The sequence below is a fragment of the Cryptomeria japonica genome, chromosome 3 (genome assembly GCF_030272615.1).
Source record: "Cryptomeria japonica chromosome 3, Sugi_1.0, whole genome shotgun sequence".
Lineage (NCBI taxonomy): Eukaryota > Viridiplantae > Streptophyta > Pinopsida > Cupressales > Cupressaceae > Cryptomeria > Cryptomeria japonica.
Window position 1 is genome coordinate 708200201 of NC_081407.1, and position 24485 is coordinate 708224685.

The following is a 24485-nucleotide window of genomic DNA, read 5'->3' on the forward strand; positions in this document are numbered from 1 at the left end:
GGGTTCTCTTGGAATCTAAGTTACTGGTTCGGGTTCGGGAGTAGGTTCGCTGACGCGAACTCTGTTCGTGGCTTCGGGAATTTTTTTTTTTGCCTTTTGGGTTCGTGGGTTGGGTTCGTTCGTGTGTGTTTATATATATATATATATATATATAGATGCAAAATTTTTAAGAAATATACAAAATCACAAATCTAAATACATTTAATAGTATGCTACTTCATCATTGATCAATGCCAAATGCCATTTCAATTGATAGTTCAGGATTTCCATAATATCATATTATGTCATATACTCATATGCCATATAATATATATCAATGTATCATAGATTCATATATGTCCAAGTTCACGATGCAAATGAAAATCATTACAATTACAAGATTGACAATAAAAAATTATAAGGGACTCAAAAAAAATTAGTTTTTAATATGCAAAGTCACTTTTTGGTGACTTGACATTGCCCAGCCCATGGGTTCGCTCGAGTCCTTGCCTGGGTTCGCCTGGGTCCGACTAGGGTTCATCCTAGGGATTGTGGGACCCGGGCGGACTTGATTAGCATTAGGAGGGCAAAAGGGGCGAACCTGGTAGCTCAGCTTGGAACTCGTTATGTGGTTATACTTTTCTCTATTGCTGCTGCAATTTCTTGGCTTGAGGCTTGAAACCTTTGAGTACCCTTGGTTTTGGAGAGACATATGGGCTACACCCAGTCTGTAGGGTGTGTTTTGGTGAAGGGCCTTGGTCTTTGATTCCCTAGCACATCATTTTGAGAGGTGCCCATTGTTATCAGGTTTTGGGGACCATTTTGGAGGTGTGATTCAGAGATATCAGAATCAGATTTGGACAACCTACAGCAAAATTTCTGCATTTTCCTAAGCATCCTTGAGGCTAACGTCAATAGGGACAAGGGTGATGTCATTGTGAGACCTGTTGTGACGTATTCACACATCGCCCCATTACAAATGGGGACCCCTGCTTTTTGCTTTCTAGGGTTTGTTTTCTAGGTCTTTTAGGGTTTTGTCTGTTAGCCTTTGCAGGATGAGTGCTGTCGAGGGTATCGTTGGATTACAGGCTTTGCTTGAGCCAGGGTGAGTCCACAGGGCCCCAGAATTAGGGTTTCTTTGAGAGTCTTCCTTGGGGCCTGGTTTTGCTCGTTGCTAATTGTGTCTTGCTTTGTGAGTGGATATCATTCTTGAAGGTCCGAGCTAGGACGAGTTGGTGGGTGATGAAGTCTGAAATGTCATCCTGATCTTCAAATGCCCTGAAATTTGGCTAAGTCTGGAATGCCCTGATCCTGAAATTTGGCTAAGTCTGGAATGTCCTGATCCTGAAATTTGACTAAGTCTGGAAAACTGAAGAATCCTCCAAAAACTAGATTTTGCAATATAACTCCTGGAGGTCCGAAACCACTCTCAAACATCCTGAAAGTATATATGGAATATAACTTAAAGTATAAGAACTTATACTTAAATGTTATATTCCATAAAATAATCCTGACGGAGAGTCCAAAGCGAATTTTGCTCCTGACCCTTCCAAAGGGTCCAGAGCGAAATTCTCCATAAGACATTCTATTTTGACCAAAACCTAGAACTAACGCATTCTCAGGCTTGAATGAAGGTAAAAACGCTTGTTTGAATGAAGAAATGTGAAAATGAAGTCAAGGATCCAACCCAAAAAGTGATTTTCGCTTCTGACCCTTCCAAAGGGTCCAGAGCGAAAATCCTAAAAACCATCTTTTCTTCCAAAATTTGAGCAAAGTCAAACCTGGACAAGGGTGAGAGAAGTCATTTGGATTGCCTTAGAGTGAATTTTGGTCGCCAAGAATGCAAATTTTGAAGCTTAATGAAAATTTCGCTCCTGACCCTTCCAAAGGGTCCAAAATGAAATTTCTAAAATTCCCCTTTTTCCTTGCAATTCAAGACAAGATTTTGGTTTTTATACCATGGGAAGGAGAAAGACAAGATGTTCTATGCCTTGGAAGTGATTTGAAGTTGGAAGGATGGCAAGATAGCCCTAAAACAAGATTTTTGCTCTTGACCCTTCCAAAGGGTCCAGAGTGAAAATCCTAAAACCTACCCATTCCTTTCAAATTTATGCTAAGACAAGGCTTGGTTGAGGTAAGAAATGCCCTTGAGACTACCTTTGACTTGATGTTGGTTTCCAAAAGTGATGATTTTAGGCCAAAGGAGGATTTTTGCTCCTGAACCTTCCAAAGGGTCCAGGGCGAAAATCCTAAAATCTCCTATTCTGCCTTGCAAAACGAAATCAAACTTGGATTGGGTGAAAGAAGAAAGACATTTCCTAACATTGTGAGGTGGATTGAAGTTGGAATGATAAAAAATGAGCTACAAAAGGTGAAAATCGCTCCTGACCCTTCCAAAGGGTCCAGGGCGAAAAACACTAAAGTCACCTTTTCCTTCAAGGTTTGAGTAAAACGAAGCCTGGATTGCAGTAAAAAAAAGCCATTTGGAATGCCTTGAAAAGATTTGGATCTTCAAAAAATGTGAATTTTGAGCTCAAGAGAGAATTTCGTTCCTGACCCTTCCAAAGGGTCCAGAGCGAAATTCTGGATAGGTCCTGTCCCTGGCTAGGTTACTAAGCAAAACTGACCTTTTTTCGCCTTGTGAAGATTAAGCCAATGCTAGTAGGTTGGGAAGTAAGTTCAAACTAAGCGAATGTTGATGAATTGAAGTGAAGGAGATTGGAAAAGTAGCCAGGAATGAGATTTTCGCTCCTGACCCTTCCAAAGGGTCCAGGGCGAAAATGCCTAAAAAGCAGTATTTCTTTCAAAATCCTGTTGAGCTAACTTATTGGTTGAGATAAATAGACCCTGGAGATTGCTTTGGAGGAGGTTAATGATCAAGCAAAGATGAATTTTGACCTAAAAAGAGAAAATTGCTCCTGACCCTTCCAAAGGGTCCAGAGCGAATTTTCTCAAAAACTATCTTTTCCCTCAAATTTATGCTAAGTCTAGTATGGGTCAAGATTAGAGGTGCCTCTGGGCATGTCCTTGAATGGTCAACAATTATCAAGTTTGAAGGTATTGAGCCAAATGATGAAAATCGCTCCTGACCCTTCCAAAGGGTCCAGGGTGAAATCCGTTGAAACTACTACTTTTCACCTTGTTGGGGCCAGGCGAGGAGCTAATTGTGAAGCAACATTGAAAGGAGGTCTAAATGAGCCAGGAATACAAAATTCGCTCCTGACCCTTCCAGAGGGTCCAGGGCGAAATTCTTATAGGGTCTGTTCCTGGAGAAAATCTTGGGTAAGTTTCATTTTAATATCCTTTTTGTTGATGATTTAAGTTGAAAATGCTATGTTGAAATGAATTTATCATGTGTCCTTAATCATCTTTTGGTTTGTTTTGGCAGATGAAAGAAGACCAGGCCAGGACAAGGACAACCTTCTCTAGCCCAGCATCAACAAGGACGACCTTCTCCAGCCCAGCATCAACAAGGACGACCTTCTCCAGCCCAGCCTCATCAAGGACGACCTCTTCCAGTCCAACATTTGAAGGAAAGACAAGGTGGCATCCCAGTCATCACTCCTCCAGTCGGGTTGGTCCACTTCAACATGTCCAGATTCAATGCACCTGACTCATCAAAGATGGCACTAACTTCGATGTACCTACCCTGGCTATCCATTGGTCGAATATTCCAGAGAAGACATGTGTTCAAATAATGCAATTATTTCATTGGCCAGAATTGAGTTGTTGTAACAAACCCTAATTAGGGTTTTCATTGTAAAATCTCGGCCATTGATCTTAAGAGGATCTGAGCCATTGAATTGTATTGAGGGCACTATATAAGCCCTGGCTCTTCATTTGTAAAGGCTAATAATAGTTAGTCAGTAGTTAGAAGGTGAATAGTTAGCTAATAGTGAATAGTCAGTTGATAGAATAGCAATTAGAATAGAATAGAAAAAGAAGGCAAAGATTGTTGCCAAGATGTTGTTGTAAAAGACTTGTAAAACTTCATTGAAGAAATGGTGAAATCTATGGGTCGATTCAACAATTTGCATGGTCTCTATACTTCTCATATTTGATTTCATGTTATTAGATGAGTGGAAGAAATGTGTTTGATTGATGGTGAAATTTGTATATCCATGCTACTAGCAGTTTGTTGATTGCAGACTTGCCTTGTGTAGTCAACTGGAATCATTCAGCTTAAGCTTAACGTCAATTGTCACTTCTTCATTGACATGCATCAGCCTGATGGTGCCTACGCCTGTAGCGATGATCTGAACATCATAAAGCTTTCCTCTGAAGATCGCACTAATCTTGTGGAGATGGTCTTGGGATGTCAAAACAAGACTTAGTTAGAATTTCATCAAAGATCAATCATTGCTCCTACATTCTTAGTGTTAGAATTAGATCCTTCCCTCGCCCTCATCCTTTTTTCCTTTTTTTTCAAAATCTAGGCTAGTGAAATCCTATGATTCTAGCAAATCAGACGTTTAGGTCGTCAAGTGTAAGTCCCCTTGTGATTCCAGCAAAATCACATCATACCACAAAGAGCTTATCCATGAGTAAAGATCCTACATAACAGGAACCTTGAAGCTTCTTCGATTGATCCTTTTGCGATATCTTCAGCATTCGGGAGCTTTATTCAAGAGAGGATAAGGTACCTTTAGGTATTTTATTTTGTGTTTGGTCGTGTACAAAATACACGTCAACAAAATTGGCGCTAGAAGGAGGGCTGAGCATTTGAAAGTCGGATCTTGTCAAGTCACATTACATTTGAAGAAATCATCTTAAGGCTTTTTACCCTTCTCCCACGCTCAACAAAATTAGTAGTGCCTGACAGCGAATGCGAACTCTTGAATCCAAGGAAGATCAGTGGAAAGTCATCTTCAACACTCGACGGAAGTGATACAGAGAAGGAAGGTGATCGCTGGATCATCAGTTGGACTTGCGAAAATAAGGAAGCAAGCTGGAACTAGTTGAGCTTTCAAGTTGAAGCATCTGGTGATCTCGCTTCCGACAATGCAGTATGATTGTCGCATGACTAAGAGAAAAGGATGTTGTACACTAGAGCAAGCGAAATGAATATCCACTGGTTGTGCTAGGGTGTATGGTGTGAATAAACCTGTTATGTGGCCACCACAATCCAAGTCCATGACATTTTATTCCTTGCGGCCTTCTATCATCATAATTTCGCCATCCCTTATAGTAATATATTGGTTGAACTTGACAATAATAAGTCGGCCATATTTTATAATTTCTCTCGAAATTTTAATATTGTAATATTATTTCTTGCTGCCTTCTTCATAACTTCATAATTGTTTCATAATCTTGTTTTTCCTTTTCTATGAAGTTTATTTCCCTTGACATTTATTTGGACACTCCATATTAAACATTTTGCTCTCCATATTTGAAAAATTAATTGAATAAACAATCGGATAACTTTATTAAGTTACAGAGCTGTTTAAATCAGCGATTACAAGCGGTGATGTTTTTAAAAAGAAACAACTGCTTCTAAAAATAGAAGCCAAAAATAGAAAACTAAATAAAGCAAAACTTACACTAATGACAACTAAAATACTAATTAAATAATAATAAATATTCTTATACCCTCCCTTAATGGTCATTATATAAACGAACTACCCTACAAAAGACACTACAGGTCTTTTGATCACAAATGCAAAGAACAGTCTGCTGCGGTGGAGACCCTCCCAGGGTCTGCAAAGTGTGAATGATCAAGAATGCCAGAATCCATCCAACCTGATGTTGGGTAAGCAGACTGAAACCTGAAACCACGACTTTGAGGAAAAAATCGGCAAACCCTCCAAAACTGAAGATACAAATCATCAGTTTTTGTGGAAAAAAGGGTAAAAACCCTAAAACGTCGCGTGGTAAAACCCCAAACATCACACGGTAAAACACTAGTCATCATGCGGCAAGACACCATATATCACATGGCATAACATCAGACATCACATGGCAAAACAACAAACATCATGTGGTAAAACAACAAACCTCATGCGGCGAAATAGAAGACATCACCTGGTAAAACAACACTCCCTTATTTTTGGGGAAAAATCAAGCAAAACCCTCCCATGATTTTTTGTGGAGAAAAATCAGAAAACCCACAAACAATTTTTTCAGGAAAAAAATATTGAAAACCCTAAAAGTTGGATTTACAAATCATTGTTTTTGTAAAAAATGGTAAAACCCCCAAAAAATAATTTTTGTTGAAAAAACTATTAAAACCTAGCAAATAATTTTTTATGGATAAAAATTATAAAACCCAAACATATTTTTTTGAAGGAAATTTTTTTATAAAAACCCATAAAAATCAATGAGCACTCCTAAACTGTGGAAACACACAAAATGAGCTGGAAAAACACGAAAACGCGTCGTTGGAAAATCTGCAGAAATGTCAACCTATCGCTGTGAAAAAAAGAACCCCAAAAACAACCGTCAGAGTTGCTGAAAAAATCGTGAAATTTACGAATATATAAAAAACCGGAGGAAAAAACTGCAGAACAAATTGCCACCGCCCAAAAAATCCCAGAGGTCGTGAAAAACACGTGATCAGAATCGCGACACCTAGAAACGATGTTCGCGGGCTAAAAAGCATAGAAAATATGTCCCACGCCATAAAAAACTCTTCGCCAAAAATCACGTGAAGACCGAAAATTTTTAAAAACGTGAAAGAGAAAGTTGCGGAAATTGGTAGGGAGAAAAAAAATGCCGCTATTAGAAGAAAAGTTACGGGATTTGTAGGCCCGACTCAAAAAACTTCATAGAACTCAAAAAAGTGCCAAAAACTCCAATGCGATTTGCAGTAAAAATCGCGCTTTCCTCGGAGAAAAAACTGGTTCAAAAATTGTGGTGGAAAAACACACCGCGATTTTTCAAAAACGGTGAAAATCTTTGCAAACCCTAATCGGAATTCAGGCCTGCAAAATAGATCACCCACGAACTGCAAAAAGCTTGCCCATGAATCCTCACGAAAAATAATCTCAGAGAAAGACTGCCTTGGAAAAAAAACTTCGAACTAGAAACCCTAGCCCGCCGGAAACACCAAGAATTTTTTTCATAAAAAAATTGATTTAAAAAAAATTCCTAGAAATTATTTCTAGGTAGGAGGCCACAAATTTTTTTGAAAATTTCGCCAAACTTTAAAAAAGCCCATCGACTTGGGCTCTGATACCATGAAAAATTAATTGAATAAACAATCGGATAGCAAAAAATAGAAAACTAAATAAAGCAAAACTTACACTAATGACCATTAAAATACTAATTAAATATTCTAATAATATTAGCAAATGGATCGTCCATAATTTGGCATGCTTTTATCAATTTCTCTTTGCTAAGAGTTGTAGCCTCATGAAAATTACAAGTGGATCGAAATATGTCATAATCCTCCATTTGCAGAGAGAATTTGTTTCATCCTCTAAGCATGATTGTAACTCCAAAATGCCCTAGTCGTTTGGTTTTATCGGATGTTGACCCTCCATCCATTCTTCTCTGAAGTCTAAATCAAATGAATCCAATGAAGCCGTTTCCTCACACATGGCTTAATTCTTTAAATCAATTACATACTTTCGACCCTTGTTACTAATGGAGATTGTATTATTTTTCTAGTTTTGATTGTCCTTGGCTGCTAACAACCATCCTCTCCCAAGTAGTGCAATGTATTCTTTCTTTTGCAACAGTGTTGTGATGTGTTCACACATTGCTCCATTGCAAATGGGGACCCCCACTTTTTTTCTCGGTAGTGTAGTTGTCTTAGCTTAGTTGTCTAGCTTGGCAATAGTTCGAGTCTTAAACCTCTTGCTTGTGAGGGGATATAATGCCTTGTGGTCAGGATGTGATCAAGTTAGGCAGTCTAGAAGTAGTTAGGCACCCCTCTAGACTAGTTTGGGGTCTTCCCAGCTTCAAGTGCTTGGGTGATAGGTGAGAGTAGTGACCGATAGAGGTTAAGATGATCATTAAGTTATGCTTCACAATACAACATCTAAGTCAAGTCAAGGTGAGTCTTAGGTGCAATGATAGGTGAGAGTGAAGTGATGGATAGAGGTTAAGATGATCATTAAGTGATGCTTCACAATGCAACCTCTAAGTAAAGTGAAGGTGAGTCTTAGGTGCAATGAGCAATCAAGTGAGCAAGTGGACATTCTTAAGTTAGAGCATAGAAGTGAGGAATGATCAAGAAGTGATGATTGATTGAGATGAAATGCTTAGTGAGGATCAATCATGGTCTAGGTGATGATAAAAGGAAAGGAACACCAAGTCAACCCTATGAACAAGTCACTCTACACTTGGTGAAATCAATAAGTGACGAGGCTGAAGTGAGTTATCCTTGACTCACAAAATACAAGACCTTGAAGGTCTTGATGATGGGGATAATTGGAAGCGCAAATGAGTGAGTTTACCCCCTCAAATCCTCCAAATTTGCAAACAAGCGCGGTAAAATGATCAACTTAGAGAAAAGATGAAGCAAGGAATGATGAAATCAACTTGAAGTGGAGGTGATAAAGTTTATCCTTGAGTTGCTCAAATCCATGACCTAGGAGACTTTTATCCTTGAGTTGCTCAAATCCACGACCTAGGAGACTTTTAATCCTTGAGTTACTCAAATTCACGACCTAGGAGGTGAGCAAAATATTTTATCTTTGAGTTGCTCAAATCCTCGACCTTGGACGGTGAGTGAAAACTTTTATCATTGGGTTGCCAAAATCCATGACTTGTGGAGATCCATGACTTGAAATTTTTTTAAGGTAACAATGAATGAAGAAGTGATGCTATCCCAATACCTTGATGAAGATATCCTGATGGTGAAGGTGAATGCTAGCGATCAACGCATGACTTGAGATTATCCATGACTTGCTAAAATCCACGCCTCAAGCAGGAATATGGCAAGGTTGATCCATGAAGTGAAGAAGAAATGGTGAACTTACTTAATCTTTGACTTGCAGAATGAGGATCAATGTCACGATGAAAGTGAATTGATCAACTAAGTATTGGAGTTGGCAAGATTGATTGATGTTTATCCTTGGGTTGATAAAATCCATGACTTGATGAAGATGTTCCCAACATGATGATGTTTGACCTAATATGCGACTAACTATGATGGAGAGTGAAGCGATCAAAGCAACCATGACTTGATGAAGCAAGTGAATTATCCATGGATCTCCAAAATCCGTGACCTCATGAAATCTAAGATTTTGAGGTGAAGTGAAAAAATTCATCCATCACTTGCTAAAATCCATGATGTAGTGTCCTTAGTGCTCAAGATGATGAGACGTGAAAAGATCAAATGTGACAACCACTACTTGGAGGCAGGCTGTTTATCAACAATTAATCTATATTATTGAATTCATCATTAAATATTATAACATCTTAATTTAAATGTTTAGATTAGTAGGCATTTACTTCTTAATAATACTTTTCCATGTCCCTATATATCAAGGTCTTATCCTTGTTACTTCTCTAACCCAAACTGGGGAGGGAAAATTATTGTGGTAGGGTGCTTAGAGACCAATCAACAAGCAGGCTCCCTGAAGGTCTCCAGATGCAGGCCCTTAGGGCATCCTGGGACTACAATCCTTGCCCAAGTATTAGCAGAAGAATCATGGATCAGGCCCTTGATATATATATTTGCCAATTCACACATTATGAATACATATGATATTATATCTATAGACCAATGCACAGCTTATAACTAGATTCTTTAAAGGAACGTCTTTTATATCAGATATATAGATATAGATTATTGTATTCTGTAAATGTGTTTATTTAACAGACATCAGAAAGACATATAGCATACCAGGCTGTGCGCTCCAATCATTGCTCCAATGATCAGTACTGGAATAATCATTATGTATATGAAATTAAGTATGACTGTCATACATATTGCAGTCTATATTAATATTACTACTAAATTCTGCATAAGAACATTATCAGGCTTCATATATTAAGCATACACATTAAGCACATCACCATGCCTACCACTTAGAACAAGGATGTTACTGCCTGTAACTTAATAGCAGTTCAGATCTGATCTGATCAGTGGTGATGTCATTGGATGCTTTTGATTCCTTTCCTTTATATCTCTCCATGTGAGGGAGAGGTCACACCTCTTCCTCATGTATGCCCTTTGGCAAGAGACACACACTTCCACCATTAGCACCCTTTGAAAGAGTGCAACTCTTCATTATTTCTCCCCTTTGAAAGGGATACAACCTTTCACAATCAGATCTGCACCACTTATTTAAATTAGGTCTGCAGTTCTGATTCCTAATCTTCTGCCTTTCAAATGAAGTTCTCTTCTCCCATTTATATCTCATGTTTGAGGGAGTCAACTTTTCATCTTATGCCTTTTGACCATTCATTAATCTTAACTAAATTTTTGTTATGGTTATGTTTAATTTTATTCTTTTATATATAATTTTATTATTATTATTTTTTTTTAAATCCTATGTTGAAAAGGGGACATTACATCAAATTTATCCTTGACTCGGAGAAATCCACAACCTAAGGCGGGGTATGTTTAGCAAGATTGTCCTTGAGTTGCTAAAATCCACAATCTAAGAGGGTCAGTGAGCGAATTTATCCATGAGTTGCAAGAATCCATGACCTCCTAAAATCCACGAGAAAATGAAGTTGCATCAAATTTATCCTTGAGTGCACAAAATCCACGAATCTCATGGCAGAGACCTAATTCGCAGGTGCAGAAACCCTAAAGTGCAGAGCAGGTTATCCCTAATTTGCAGCCCTAACAATCAAAGCAGAGCTAAGTAAGTTCAGATTCGAAGCGTGAATTGGGTGTTTGAAAGGTTGAGTGCTAGCCCCCTATAAATACCCTTCAACAAGGCGAAATTCACACATGTTTTGCCAGCCGACCTTGGCAGAGAAAAATAATAAAAGAACCTTTCAAAAATGTGAATGCAAGCGCTTAGGGTTGGAATTGTGCTGGCTGACCTAGGCAAAAGGTAAGATTGTTCCTTCAAAATGTGTGCATAAAAGATGAAATGAATCAAAATAAATCCCCTTAGCTGACGTAAACCAAAATTGATGAGAGTTTTTAAGAGTTATATAAAAGAGAAGTCAGGAGTCAAATCAAGTCAGAATTAAAGAGTCAATTCGCAGCAGATGAAAGGCAGAAAGCAGAGCGAGCTGATCTAGGCGCATAGCATCAGGATCAGACATGGGCAAATTCATCATTTGATGCAATTAAGCCGGGCAAAGCAAATTATGATCTTTTTATCAGTAATTTGTTATGCAGGCTCACTAGCAAAATCTGCTCTGCAAATGGGCTTCTTATATGCACTCAACATTCACATGCACTTTTGTGCATACATATGCTTAGGGTTTATGCAGAGGGGTTCCTTATTTGTGCCCAGCATTGAGAGGTAAAGGCTCAGTCCTAAAGGCATAAAATCAGGCCTTAAAACACACAACTCAGACTTCTAGGGCAACTCAGACCAATGAGCAGATGTAGCATCACTGCTAGATTAATAAAGATGAAATCAGAATGTATTAACATTCATTTTGTGGAAAGGAGGGTTTGTTAGCATTCATTTATGTGTTTAAGATCAAGTCACAATCATGATCAAAGAGTTTTCTTTGTCTTTTTAGGTCTGATGTAGGGAGTAAGCATGTGGAATGATGGAAGTCAAGACTCCAAGGTGTAAAAGGAAGATCACACTCAACAATGCAGAGGAAGAACATCTAGAGACAGCTTCATCAGCAAACAACAGAATGCAAGGAGAGAAGCATGAGATGATTGAATGATGGTGAGGAAGGACATCTCATCACCTTGCAGAGGCCAAGGTTCAAGGAAGGATATCAGCGTAGTGAATAAAGAGGCTCAGCTCATTCTTAGATGTAGGACTCAACAAGGTGGTGAAGGGGTTGAGATTCAAAAGCATGAAGGATAGGATGTGCAAGATACAACATCATCTATCTTCATGGACAGCAGGGAGAAAACTCCACAATGATGCAATGGAGATACTTACCCACATCAAGGTGAGCTATCCAAGCACATCATGAACAAAGGGAGGATCCATCATAGATGTCACGAAATCTGCATCAAAATCATGAAGGAAGACTTCATCACATTAGAGAAGATCAAGGAACACTTCAGCAAGGCATGGAAGATCAATCATCAATACAATGATCAAGGTCAAGTGTAGTCAACTACACACTTGTGATGAGTTAGAAGGCATGCAAGTGGTTGAGGTGGCGACAACTCACCTTCATTCATCAATCAAGATCACCCTGTCTAAGCTTAGCGAACCTAGGTCATTCAAAGGTGGAGCAAGTGACACATGTCACTTCATCAAATACTGTTTATCTTACCTAACTTCGATTTCTATTGGTTAGAATTCAATGTTGGACATGTGTCCTAAAATGTAATTTTATCATTGGTCAAGCATTAAATTTTATGTGATTGCTGTAACAAATCCTAATTAGGGTTTCTATCTTTCAATCTTGGCCATTGATTTGGATTTGATCTTCGCCATTCATTTGTAAATAGAGCTCTATAAAAGGCTTGCTCTCCTCATTTGTAAAGGTTAATAGTTAGCAGTTAGAGTAGAGTAGGATTAGAAAGAAGAAATTGTTGCCAAGCATGTAAATAAACATACTTTTCATTGAATTTATGGTGAATGGTGGTGTTTCTTTTGCATATTGTATGGTTTCTTGTTATATCCTCATGTTAGATGAAGTTCATTGATTGTGATGGAGTAATGTGTGGATGTTGATAATTTCTTCGTTCATACTATTTGTGTTTGAATGATTTTCAATTACAGTACATATTTAGCCTGAACCTTCAAGTGCGTTGAGTTCAATTGTGGATATGTTTATTCAAGTTGCGCAAGCGTATTGCATATTTGGATGAATGTTCATGATATGAAAATATTTCTTTTCCCTTGGAAGATTGCGTCAGTTTTGTTTAGTTGTTTGCAATATGGAAAAACAAAGCTCGGTTTAAGGAATGTGTCCATCCAAACATGATCCACTGCTATCATTTAACTTAGGAGTAGATTGGATTTCTATAAACCTTTAATCCTTTTTGTCTTTTTTCAAATCAAGTAAATTAACACGTTCTAGAAACATTTATGTTCAACGTAAGTTCCCCTTCTGATTCCAACAAAATCACATTATATATCATTGAGTCTATCCATGTATAAAGTCAAGACTTGACTATTAGAATCTTGGAGACACCTTATTTTGATCACAAAGTTTAGCATTTGAGGAGATTTTGTTCAAGAGAGGATAAGATACTTAGTATTTTATTCTGTGTTCGAGGTGTCATAAAAAAACATCAACAAACAGGATGACCACAAAATCCAAGAGGAACTGTTGGGTCCCGATTATTATCTTCTGTACCGTTTACATCCCCAATGACTTGATGCCATCCTGGTCGACCCCTACTAGTTGGAATGTCAGCAACCAAAGGGTTGGCTTCTTGAGGCGTTTCCAGGTATCTTATGGTAGCACATTGACTCTTGATTCACCATCAACATTGGTGTTTGTCAGGTTCTTCCCCATGATTTCCATTTGAGTGACAACTGGCTTCTTCTCGATGTTTACCATGAATAGCATTGGGTCAATGACTTGTTCACCTTTGAGTGGCGACTCATTTATGATGTCTTTACTTGGGGTCTTCAAGTCGTTGAATTTGGTGATCATTGACCATGTTGGTAATTGCCACTCTTAGCTGCCACATGGTTTGAAGAAGGTTTGTCACCTTGATTGGTATGGTTGTCTTTAACACTTGTCGTACTATGTTTGTTGACTTTGACCACAATTATTTACTTGCAGTTTCATTGGAGGCTCTTAGTTCGTGTGCCTTCACTTGTTTGATTTTTTCTCTAGCTTTTTCAAAGTCGTTCCTTCTTCATATGAGGTTCTGGGTAAGTTACCTTCTTTGTATCTGATTTGGTAATTATCAGAACTCTTTGTCGTGCTCTTCCACAACCAACATATTTATACGCTTTGGCTTTGGGTAGTTGATGTCTTCATGGTCACCTGGTTAACATCATTTGCACAATAATTATACTTTATCTTTCTTATTCTGGCAGTTTGTTGCAATGTGTCCCCATTCACTACATTGTTGACATTGTATGAAAGTGCATCCTTTGGGTTCATATTCTATTTGGCTTCAACCTCTTTGATTTTGATAACTGCATAGAGATGCATTGCGTGGCTTCAATGGGGTGGATGACTCTCCCTGTGTGAGGACTTTTGAATGCCTCTCCTTTATTGAATGCCTCATAACTTGAAAAATCCTACAAAACATTTTTCTAGGACAATTACCTTTCGTCTACCACTCAATTTTACACTTTGTACTCCATAGTTTGTTAGTTTCATTATTGGTTTTTGTTATCATTTTCATGATACCCTTGGTTCATTAGTGAAAATTGATTAGAGATATGTTCTATGGACTAGTGCTGCCCCAATTGATCAAGGAAAGAACCAATGGAATCATGAGATGTGAAGTGTTGTCTTGTTGGGAGGCAAGTTCCATGCCTTTTCCTTCCTTGACCCCGAAATCCTGAAATTCCCAAGTTTCCTAAACCTTTGGCTTCCTTGACCCCGAAATCCTGGAATCCCGAATTTTCAAGTTCCAAGCCTTTGCCTTCTTTGACCCCAGAATCCCCGAATCTCGAAATTCCCAAGTTCCTAAGCCTTTGCCTTCCTTGACCTCAGAATCTCGAAATTCCCAAGTTCCATGCCTTTTCCTTCGTTGACCTCAGAATCTTGAAATTCCCAAGTTTTGCGCCTTTTCCTTCTTTAACCCTGAAATCTCAAAATCCCAAAATTCCCAATTTCGAAGCCTTTGCCTTCTTTAACCTCGAAATCCCAAAATTCCCAAGTTTTTAAGCCTTTTCCTTCTTTGACCATGGAATCCCGAAATTCCCAAGTTCCATGCCTTTTACTTCCTTGACCACGAAATCCCAGAATCCTAGAATTCTCAAGTTCCTAAGCCTTTGCCTTCCTCGACCTCATAATCTCGAAATTCCCAAGTTCCATGCCTTTTCCTTCTTTTACCTTGCAATCCCAAAATTCCCAAGTTCCATGCCTTTTCCTTATTTGTCCTTGGAATCCCGAAATTCCCAAGTTCCATGCCTTTTCCTTCCTTGACCTTGGAATCCTGGAATCTCGAAATTCCCAAGTTCCTAAGCCTTTGCCTTCCTTGACACCGGAATCTCGAAATCTCGAAATTCCCTATTCCGAAGCCTTTGCCTTAGTTGACCTCGTAATCCCGGAATCCCAAAATTCTCAAGTTCCCAAGCCTTTACCTTCCTTGACCACCAGAATCTTGAAACCTAAGTTTCCGAAGTCTTCCAACTCCAGAAACCCAAGTTTCTCAAGTATTCCAAACCCCAAAATCCCAGGTTTCCAACTTGCGACACTTCTAGATGGCATGATTAACACTCAAAGCTCTCAACACTCCAACTCTTGCAACTTGTACACTTTCATTCATGGAGCTACAAGGGCGCATTTAGTGTTATTGCAGGATTGCCATCAAGTGGAGTTCAGGGCCATGCTTCTTTATGGTTACTTGATGGCCTTCATGTCAGGCTTGCATGCTTTGACTTTGGAATGTCAGGCAATCCACCTTCTAGAAGTACTTTTCTTCTTGGGTTTGCCTTGTCAAGGTATGGCCGAGTTGCTTGCATGTACACCATGTCAGGTCCATGCACTTCCTTGCATTCCCTAACTGACATTCCTCTTGACACATAAGGGTCAAGGCTTCTCTTCCTTGACCAATGGTCTCTCCTTTGCAACCAGTTTTCTATATAAAGGTTGTTAAGCCTCATTGTAAAGGGTTCTCTCCCTACTGGCTTGAGCTATTCTTATCCTCTTTCACTTCTCTTGAAGACTTGCATATTTCTTGCATTTCTGCAACTATAAGTTTGGCTATTGGCCTTATAATCAATTGAAATCATCTTTCTTGCCTTACTTCAACTTATGCATGCTGTCTATGTTTCCTTACCTTCATCATAGGTGTATGTTTTGTGACACTTCTCTCACATATATGCTATGTTAACTTGTTTTTGAGTGTGACTGTGGGAAATCTTCTCCCCTTTGACATTCAGCAAATTCTAACCTCTATACATGCGTTTGGGGTCATTCATGCAACTGAAGTTTGTGCATCTCCTGGGTGTTTTGATTGATTCTTTGTGTCATTATTGGGTAGGGAGAGAAACACCTCTTATCTTGGTGCATCACCTCCTTTCGTTTTAGCTTTTCCTTCTTCCCTTTTCCTCTGCAAGCTGTTAGGATTGGTTTAAAAATAGAATTTGGAGTGTTGAGTTGGTTCAACACCTGCACTTGGGTTGAGAAGGAAGACGGTCTTCTCCGGAGATTCAACCCCCCTTGCACAAGGTCCCACACTTCGGGGTTGTTTCCATGTTTCACAAGGTTGCTGAGTTGATAACTCAGCAAGGGCGCAAACTTTTGTGACAACAGTTCCCTTCTCTGCATTCAATTCTTTCATCATTTTCATCATAGCCTACCGTAGGGCTTAGACCATTTTAGATTCTTCTTCATTGCTACCTTCGGTGCTCTCGTCATCGTCAGTCTTCCTCTTCCCTTGGGAGGATGTGTTGTTTTCACTCTTGATGTCCATCATTCGATTATAAGCATGAACGTACGAGGATTGGGGGACCACTTTCATCTTTTTGTGCATGGAGGGGATCAATCCCTCAATGAACCATTGCTTCTTAAGCCCATCAATTGGCTAGTTCTCCAACTTTACCAGCAACTCTTTGAGCCTACAATTGTAAGCTCTTACATTCTTGTGTTTCCCTTGTTGTAAATTTTTGCCACGATCTCATTGTCGTCTCTCAATAGTTTGAATTCTGCCTCAAATGTATTTTTCATGGTGTCCCATGAGGCTTTAGATTCTTCATCAAGTTCTTTGAACCAGTCAATAGCTATACGCTATAGCTTTGCTGAAAACGCTATCAGCCAATAGTTTTTATTTTCCTGGCCGCATGCTATCCGAATGGTTTCGCACATCTTGCAGTGCCTCATAGGATCGTCAGACCTATTCCTGGTGAACTTAAAGAGTTTCTGTCTTTAATTTAATTTCAATGATTTTTGTTTAAATCTCAATGATTTGTGTTTAATTTAATGTTTATTTAAGCATTAGAATATTAGTTACTGTGATTGGAATTTAAAAGTTTGTAAGGTCTGCAGCTTGATGGTTACTGAATTGTTGCAGATTTTTGTCTAGTACAAAACATCAGCAAAACCTTTTCAAGGTACTGCCGGTAGCATAGTAGTCTGTTTAGTTTTAAGATTCCATTTTTGGATGATATAGTATTTTGTAATAGACGAAATATGTCCGATGTTTCAAGCTCATGTATACACAGACACACACGTTTGTATAATACACATACAGACGCACATTTTTCTAAAGAACAATATAAATATACATATATAAATACATATGCATGTAACCCTTTTTGTGGCCAGCTAGAGACATCAAGTATATTATATTGCATGAATTCTCTTTTCTGGTGAAAACTAAGAGTCACGTGAATTGGGATGCATTATTGAAGTCTACTGGGGTTGACATGTGGCTACTTTAGGCTTTTGATTTATGGAATTTTTTTGTGCAGTGAAATTCCATAGAATGTTTTGTGAGTGAATTTATTTGGTTCTTTGGACCAGCAAAAGTTGAGAAATCTACCACATGTTAATCACTGTCTCTTGCTGTGGATCTCTCATGGTGTGGTAAGCACTTACACTTTTTGTATTGTACGTAAGGTTGACCTCTAAATGTTAAATATGAAGATAGGGTTCAAACATGTTAACCCAGACTTCCTGTATGCATTGGGCATTATTCATTTGGTCAGTCTCTTTACCTGAGATTAATAATTTTGGAGTTCTATTCTATGTATAATGACATGCTGAATATAAAAATTGCTGTATAATGTCATACTGAGTTTTTGTTATCCAAGAGTTTTTTCATTTATATTTTAAGCAGTTAGGGTTCTGATGCTTAGAGTCATCATTATGGTAGAATCTCTTTAATTTAAAGAGTTACCATTATAGTGAATTGGTTGGAATGTGATTCTATGTAGCTGGGAGTGTCCTTCCCCTAGCACTGTGGTAGCTCTTGGAGGAGTACATCAAATGCTGAGCATGCCTGAATATGGATTTATAGCCATTCTGAGGGATTCAGTTTCATGCATATCAGATGCTGAAGGCAGCAACAAATTTGGAGCTTCATTTGAGACCCCATTTGGAAACCGGATGGTATGATTATTAAATATATGAAAAAATCTTTACACAGCTATGTTGTTAGAAATGCATTAGATTTGGCTGATGGTTGCTCTATTGCAGACATCATACCGTTTTCTTATATTTTAAATTGTGTTGCACAGGTCAAACCTGTACAGTATATGGAAAGTATATCTGCATTAAGGCCAAACCTTTGGTCTAGCTTGCCTGATGAAGTTCCTGCATGGGTCTCAGACAAGAGGAACAAACTTTCAGTTGACAGAACAACACGGTGGCTAGATGAATGCCTTACTCTGCGACCTGTAACTTGATGACCTTGATTTCTAGCATGCAATGGTTTTTAAGTTTTAATTTCTTTGAATTGCTTTAATGTGTGCGAAATTAGAATAAGTATGGGGACTAAAATATATTACTGGTTAGAGTGTTATGTCTATATATTAAATATTGATAATTGAGGAATTAGTTGTTAATTATACCCTCTTTTAGATAAAAATTGTTGTAAATATGTTATTGTAAGCTGGTTCTACACTTCTGGGACCTATAGAAATTAAAAACTAAAAGATTCATTAGAAAACACATAAGTTAATTGTTGATTTTGCCTGCATTTTGAATGAGTCCTGCTTAGAGAATATAAGAGATAACTTGAAGGTATTCCACATAATAATTGCATCATGCAAGGGGTAAAACTAATTTCATCCAGAACAGTTAGCTTTTACCGACCATTCCTTCCATGCTCAAATAGCCTTCCAAACAGTTTCCTGTAGCTTCTCAACCCCCTTGCTGAGATCTTTGTATGGCAAAGACTAGATCTTCTCTTTCAGAGTCTGGTAGGAGAGGCCATGACGTTCTCCCGTCCCTCATGATGCAGGGGGCATCTTAGTTCGTCCTTCACTGCACAATGGATTAGCTGTTGTCTTTTGGGTCTGCTATATGCATTTTGAATTTTTGCTTGTTTTGTCTATGTGTGTTTGAGAGCTTGCGAAATCTATAGCATTATAGTGAACACCATTGGTTTTGTCAATAGTGCTGCATGAGATACACAGGCTGAAGTAAGCTCTTGCTTAAGTAAAATATATAGTGAATCCTTGTATAGTCACATAGAGTTAAGCAGGTCACCACAGTGCCACATGTTACTACAGTACCATATTTTATGACACAAACTCGGGAAAGTCATTTAGGATTGAATCTGCTCCGTGGAGATTGGATATGTTAAGGAGCCTTTTATGGCTAATAGGTGGAAGGAAACAACATAGAATCTGCAGAATCATAGGATGGAACCTGAAGTGTTAATATTATATTATTAATATTTATATATTAATTTTTTTTTGTACATATGAACCCAAAATGAAACCAACCCTGAATTTTTTTTGCTTGATCCATGAATTGAATCTGTGAAACCGAACCAGAATTGACAACATAGCCCAAAACAAATAGATTAAACAAAGTAAGTATTTTAAAATCTAGAGTTCGAATTCTACAAGCCCCTAAATTAACATAAATCAAGAGACAAAGAAATGAAACAATATATATCAAAACAAAAATAATAATCAATTATTTGGCTATGTGAAATGGAATGGTACAATAAAACCAAAAGTCTCGAATTGTACTCTTTCAAGCATAATGTTTGTTTGTATTCAAACTCATATTCTCAAGTAATAGCTGGGAACATGAAGTAAGGTGGTATAATATATGAATCTAATTTAAATCTCTGAACACTAGGCCCAACACTAAAACTATCAATGTTAATGCCTTTGCCATTACTCAAAGATCCAAGAAATGGAGGAATGGAAGAAGAGTTTCAATGAATAGCTTCCATCTCTTCTCTTTGCTAGTTTTGCCTATTTTTGAGCTTTTGTTGTTGATCATAGGATCTTAATTGGCTTTGTACCTTATGTACAACTTTTGGGGGCACTTTTGAGCACATTTTAGCATCATCGCATGGTATTTGATATTTCAATTGGTTAATGCCTCCCTCAAGCATTTTTGTCTTGCAATGAAGACAAGTTATTTCCTCTTTTATTTTCATAGGGATGGCATGTTTCCTATTGCAATAAGAAAAAATGGAAAATAAAGTAGTATTTACAGTTTCTAGTTAAATTCAGATAAAAAAATAAAAAAAAAGTAAAAATAATAAGGATTTGTAGCTATTAAATAGAAAATACTTACAAAAGTAGCTAGGTAAAAAAGATACTGATGATAGTTGGGGTTTGTTCTTTGTTCCATGAATGTAAAATAAAAATAAAAACAAATGTAGAAGAAAAACAAAATTTTAAAAATATCCAAAAAGGATTCAAAATCTACCCGAATCAATATTGAGCTCTCCCAAATGTCTCCTTTAGATGCAACAGGGACTGCTACAAATCTACCCAGTTGGATCTCTCTAAATGTAGCAATGCATCCACCATTACTTTCTTGAGAGATATGGATGTTATTCAAGACACAACCCACCTTGTAAATGGGCTACACCGCATTGACATCGTGAATGTAGATCCATCTCCAGGGAGCAACCTGTAGTTGGCACAAGACTCTCAACATGCAAAAATTCAGCAACCATACCCTCTGTGGATCCAAAATCTGAATTGCAGCCACTTATACCATCTTTAAAGACTGACACTGCAGCAAAATGTTACCTGACTGAGATGATACCCAAATGCACAAGTATTTTAGAGGACTCGAATTCAAGCAATTGTATGTTTTCTTATTATTTATAATATATATGCTTAATGATTATGGCTGGTCCCATCCATTCTATGACTAATTCTTAAGTTGTAAAATCTATCATTGTGCTTATTTTTATTCAATATTCTGTTGTACTAGTGATGTAATGCAGATTTGGTTACATTCATAGACTAAATATAGTAATTTATCTATTTTAAGTTTTAACACAGTTTTCCAATGTGGAGTTATAGTAATGCATGCTAAGTGTCGACATCACATCCTTCTATTGTATGAAATAACATATATATTATTTCACATGTAGTAATATATGTGATACTTATTGCAATTTCATTTCTTCTCTGTTATAGTATTTTGTATGGTCAGTGCAGTTGTGAACTACAAGATTGGTTGACCATTGTTTTTGTTACCCATTTGAATTTTGGGATTGAGGTGAACTTGTAAATAAAATGTGTGTTGTGTGCAATTAAATCTATTCCTGAAACAATTCCCTATGCTGGTTTGTTTGTGTATAAAATTCAATGCCTTTTTAATCTTTATTTCAAATGGCTCAGTACTATTTTATAATCAATTGTCAAGAGATTCTAACATAAACTAGGCATTGTGGTTAAATGCAGTCTTCATCTACAAGGATGTCAAATATTTTTTGTTTTACCCTTCAAAAAATTTGGATATTCACATTTTTTCATACTTCTTTTTTGGTTAGATGGATGTGGAGACTGCTCTTGGATCAATTGTGGGAGGTACTAGTCTGGAAGAGCGTATACGTTCAGCTCAGGATATTGCAAGCCGTAATGTTTCAGGTTTGCTTACTCTACTCTATGGGTGCATTTAGGTGTGAAACAATAAGAACAAATAAGTTGTCTTTTGGTGTCCAATATGCATTCAGAGATACACAGTCTCTTCCCTATTCAAAAATTCCATGATTACTTTCAAAGGATTTATAGCATATAAGGACAGGCTGCATCTGAGTATTTGTATCAATTGGATTTTTTGTTTATGGAAAGTGCTTGTTAGGAAAGTGGGTTCATAGTGGAGTTGTACTTGGTCTTTGTGGCCAAGGCTATAGGGAGGTGAGTCAGCTGAATGCATTATACTCTTTAATGTATGGTAAGAAGACATGATTGTTATTTCAGAATTTCTAAAGACATGATTGGTATTTGAAAAGGTTAATGCTCAAAAGACATTCCTTTTCTTGGGGTTTCTTAATGGAGGCTGTATCTCATGGCCTTTTGTTATTTCATTTGAATATACTTTGGAGAAAAACACTATGATTGTATGATAAGAAAGATTGTTTAAGAGTCAGTTATGTTGTATGCTTGTCATTATATGTCTTGTATAGTGATCCCCAATGTTATCAATTCTAAAGTAAGTCGTGATCCCCAATGTTATGTTGTATGCTTGTCATTATATGTCTTGTATAGTGCCTCATATGCCATTGGCATAATATGTTTGACAATTCTAAACACATAGCCTCTTTAAACATTGTGTAATTTGTTAAGTCCCATGTTCCATTCTGTGCAGAAAGAAGAATCTGTATTCTTTCCTCCTTTCTGATGCATGCCAGATAGTATCAGATCGTCATTTTAAGGCCTCTCATCTTGGGTTAATGTTTCAGTCAATTTCTGCAGTCTGGTTCCTTTTCAGTTGTCATAGTTCTGCTTTAAATGATAATTTTTCACAATGCATGATTATGGTACAGCTTACAATGCTTTCCATGTGTGCTATCAAGTTATCAACAATTTAAAAACATTTTTAGCAGCGAACATGCTTCCCAATGATGAGATATGGTTATGAGTTATTGTTCAAGCGCAACTAGTCTGCTTTTGTTTTACATCAGTTTTAATAAGTTAGGCAAATTTTCTAACCCTTTTACTTCGAATTCATTCTCACTCACTGGACACTCTGAATTTGAAGGCACTTATTAAATTTTAATTCACTTCAAAGAAACTAAGTAAATTATTTTAACTCATAACATGCTTGACAGAAGATTAGACAACCTTGAATGGTTACAAATTTGACATTGAATCCACCAGGTAGATTTTTGGAGACACTCAGGTAGCGGAGTTTATGCGAAATCTTTGATTGTTTGCATCATCTTCTGCGAGGGTTTATGTCAAGGAATTGTGCTTTTCTTTAGAGTCTACATCTATGAGTCATTGTGTATGTCAATTCTAGTTACATGCACTTATTAATGCTGAGTTAATGACTTAAAAGCATGTAAAGGATGCTTGTTCAAATCTGCTTATGACCGTTGGTGTAATATTTGGTTTAGTGTTAGTTATGGTAGAGTTCGTGAACCAGTGCATTTAATCAATATACCTATCTTATCTTTTCCTATAATAAAGGGGTTCAATCCATTGGTTTCTTCAGCATGACATAATTTGAATTTGAGGCAGCTTCTATTTAGTATTTCTATTGATTCAGAGCCGAACATGTTGAGGCCATGATAACATACATTTAGTCCAGAGTATTCTTTCACAACCGTGTGAGACTTATATGAACAACAGCTCAAACCTGATATAAATGAAATATTTAGCAATGCCAGTAAGTGACAATATCCAAATAAAGGCTAAGGGTTGCAATAACTCGATGATGTAATGCCAACAATATCCATCTTTTTTAAAATAATGATCAAGTGCTTTATATTGATATGTTTAAAATACCAAAACATAAAATCAGGTGATTCATAAAAGAAAAATATTAGGAGCATTATATCAGCTGTATCTCATCAATCATATAGATGGCATAAAAAACAGGCAACGTATGCTAACAGCAATACCTATATAACTGAAGATATCAAATACACTGAGAGACTTATCTAGGAAACAGGGTTGCAGGATACTTCCACTCCCCTACTCAAATACATGTATCCTCGTATCAGATATGAGTTACAAATATGATACTTCCAGATATGGTATGGATACTTTATCTGCATGTATGCATAGATGAGCCCATTTTGAGGCCATATCTTGTGTGTGGATATGGTACCACACTGTTCGGTGTTGTATCCAGTTTAGGGTAAGGGTAATGAAAAAAATTAAAAAATTAGTAAATACAATAAAACATTAAAATAAATTGTACACACACACATCCTGATCACTAAAGACACACATCGCACCGTAGTTAGCAAACTTGCAGCAGAAAATTTCTCATGTTATGTATTTGCCGTTTTTATTCGTTGGGTCTAGTAGATGACCTGTAGGTGAGTTTTGGCATCATACTTGGAATGTCCAACACCAAAAGTTACTGGACACAGAAAATATAGGGGGATGCAGAAAAAGCACTGAAATTATGCTTACAAAACAACTTTTCACTACACTTCAAGGCCTCAAGCTGAGATGAAGTTTCCATCTTTCTTTCCAAGCCAAGAATACTTGCAAGCAGAAGTGGTTAATCTAATCTTTCTGTATCCCCAGTATTCCTCATAAAAATTGAATGTATTTAGAATCACATAATAATTCCAGTGGCTACATAACCTTACACATGTATTTCCATTCAATTTGTGAGAAAAAAGCTGCAGACAGCACGTAGGAATATATTTTCCACTTTTCAATTTGAATGTGTTGAGTTCATTTTTAAAAAGTGTTTGAGGTGAT

The 24485-nt window shown here is 37.4% G+C and overlaps 1 protein-coding gene across 2 annotated transcripts in view; it reads left to right on the top strand.

Moving 5' to 3' along the window:
* Nucleotides 1–24485, top strand: part of LOC131066522 (uncharacterized) — an 86630-nt gene that overhangs the window by 22546 nt on the left and 39599 nt on the right. For both annotated transcript variants that reach the window (XM_058001296.2, XM_058001297.2), the window contains 3 exons: nucleotides 18051–18225; nucleotides 18354–18512; nucleotides 21593–21689. In XM_058001296.2, coding sequence (XP_057857279.2) covers nucleotides 18051–18225; nucleotides 18354–18512; nucleotides 21593–21689 — 431 coding nt within the window. The remainder of the gene's footprint in view (nucleotides 1–18050; nucleotides 18226–18353; nucleotides 18513–21592; nucleotides 21690–24485) is intronic.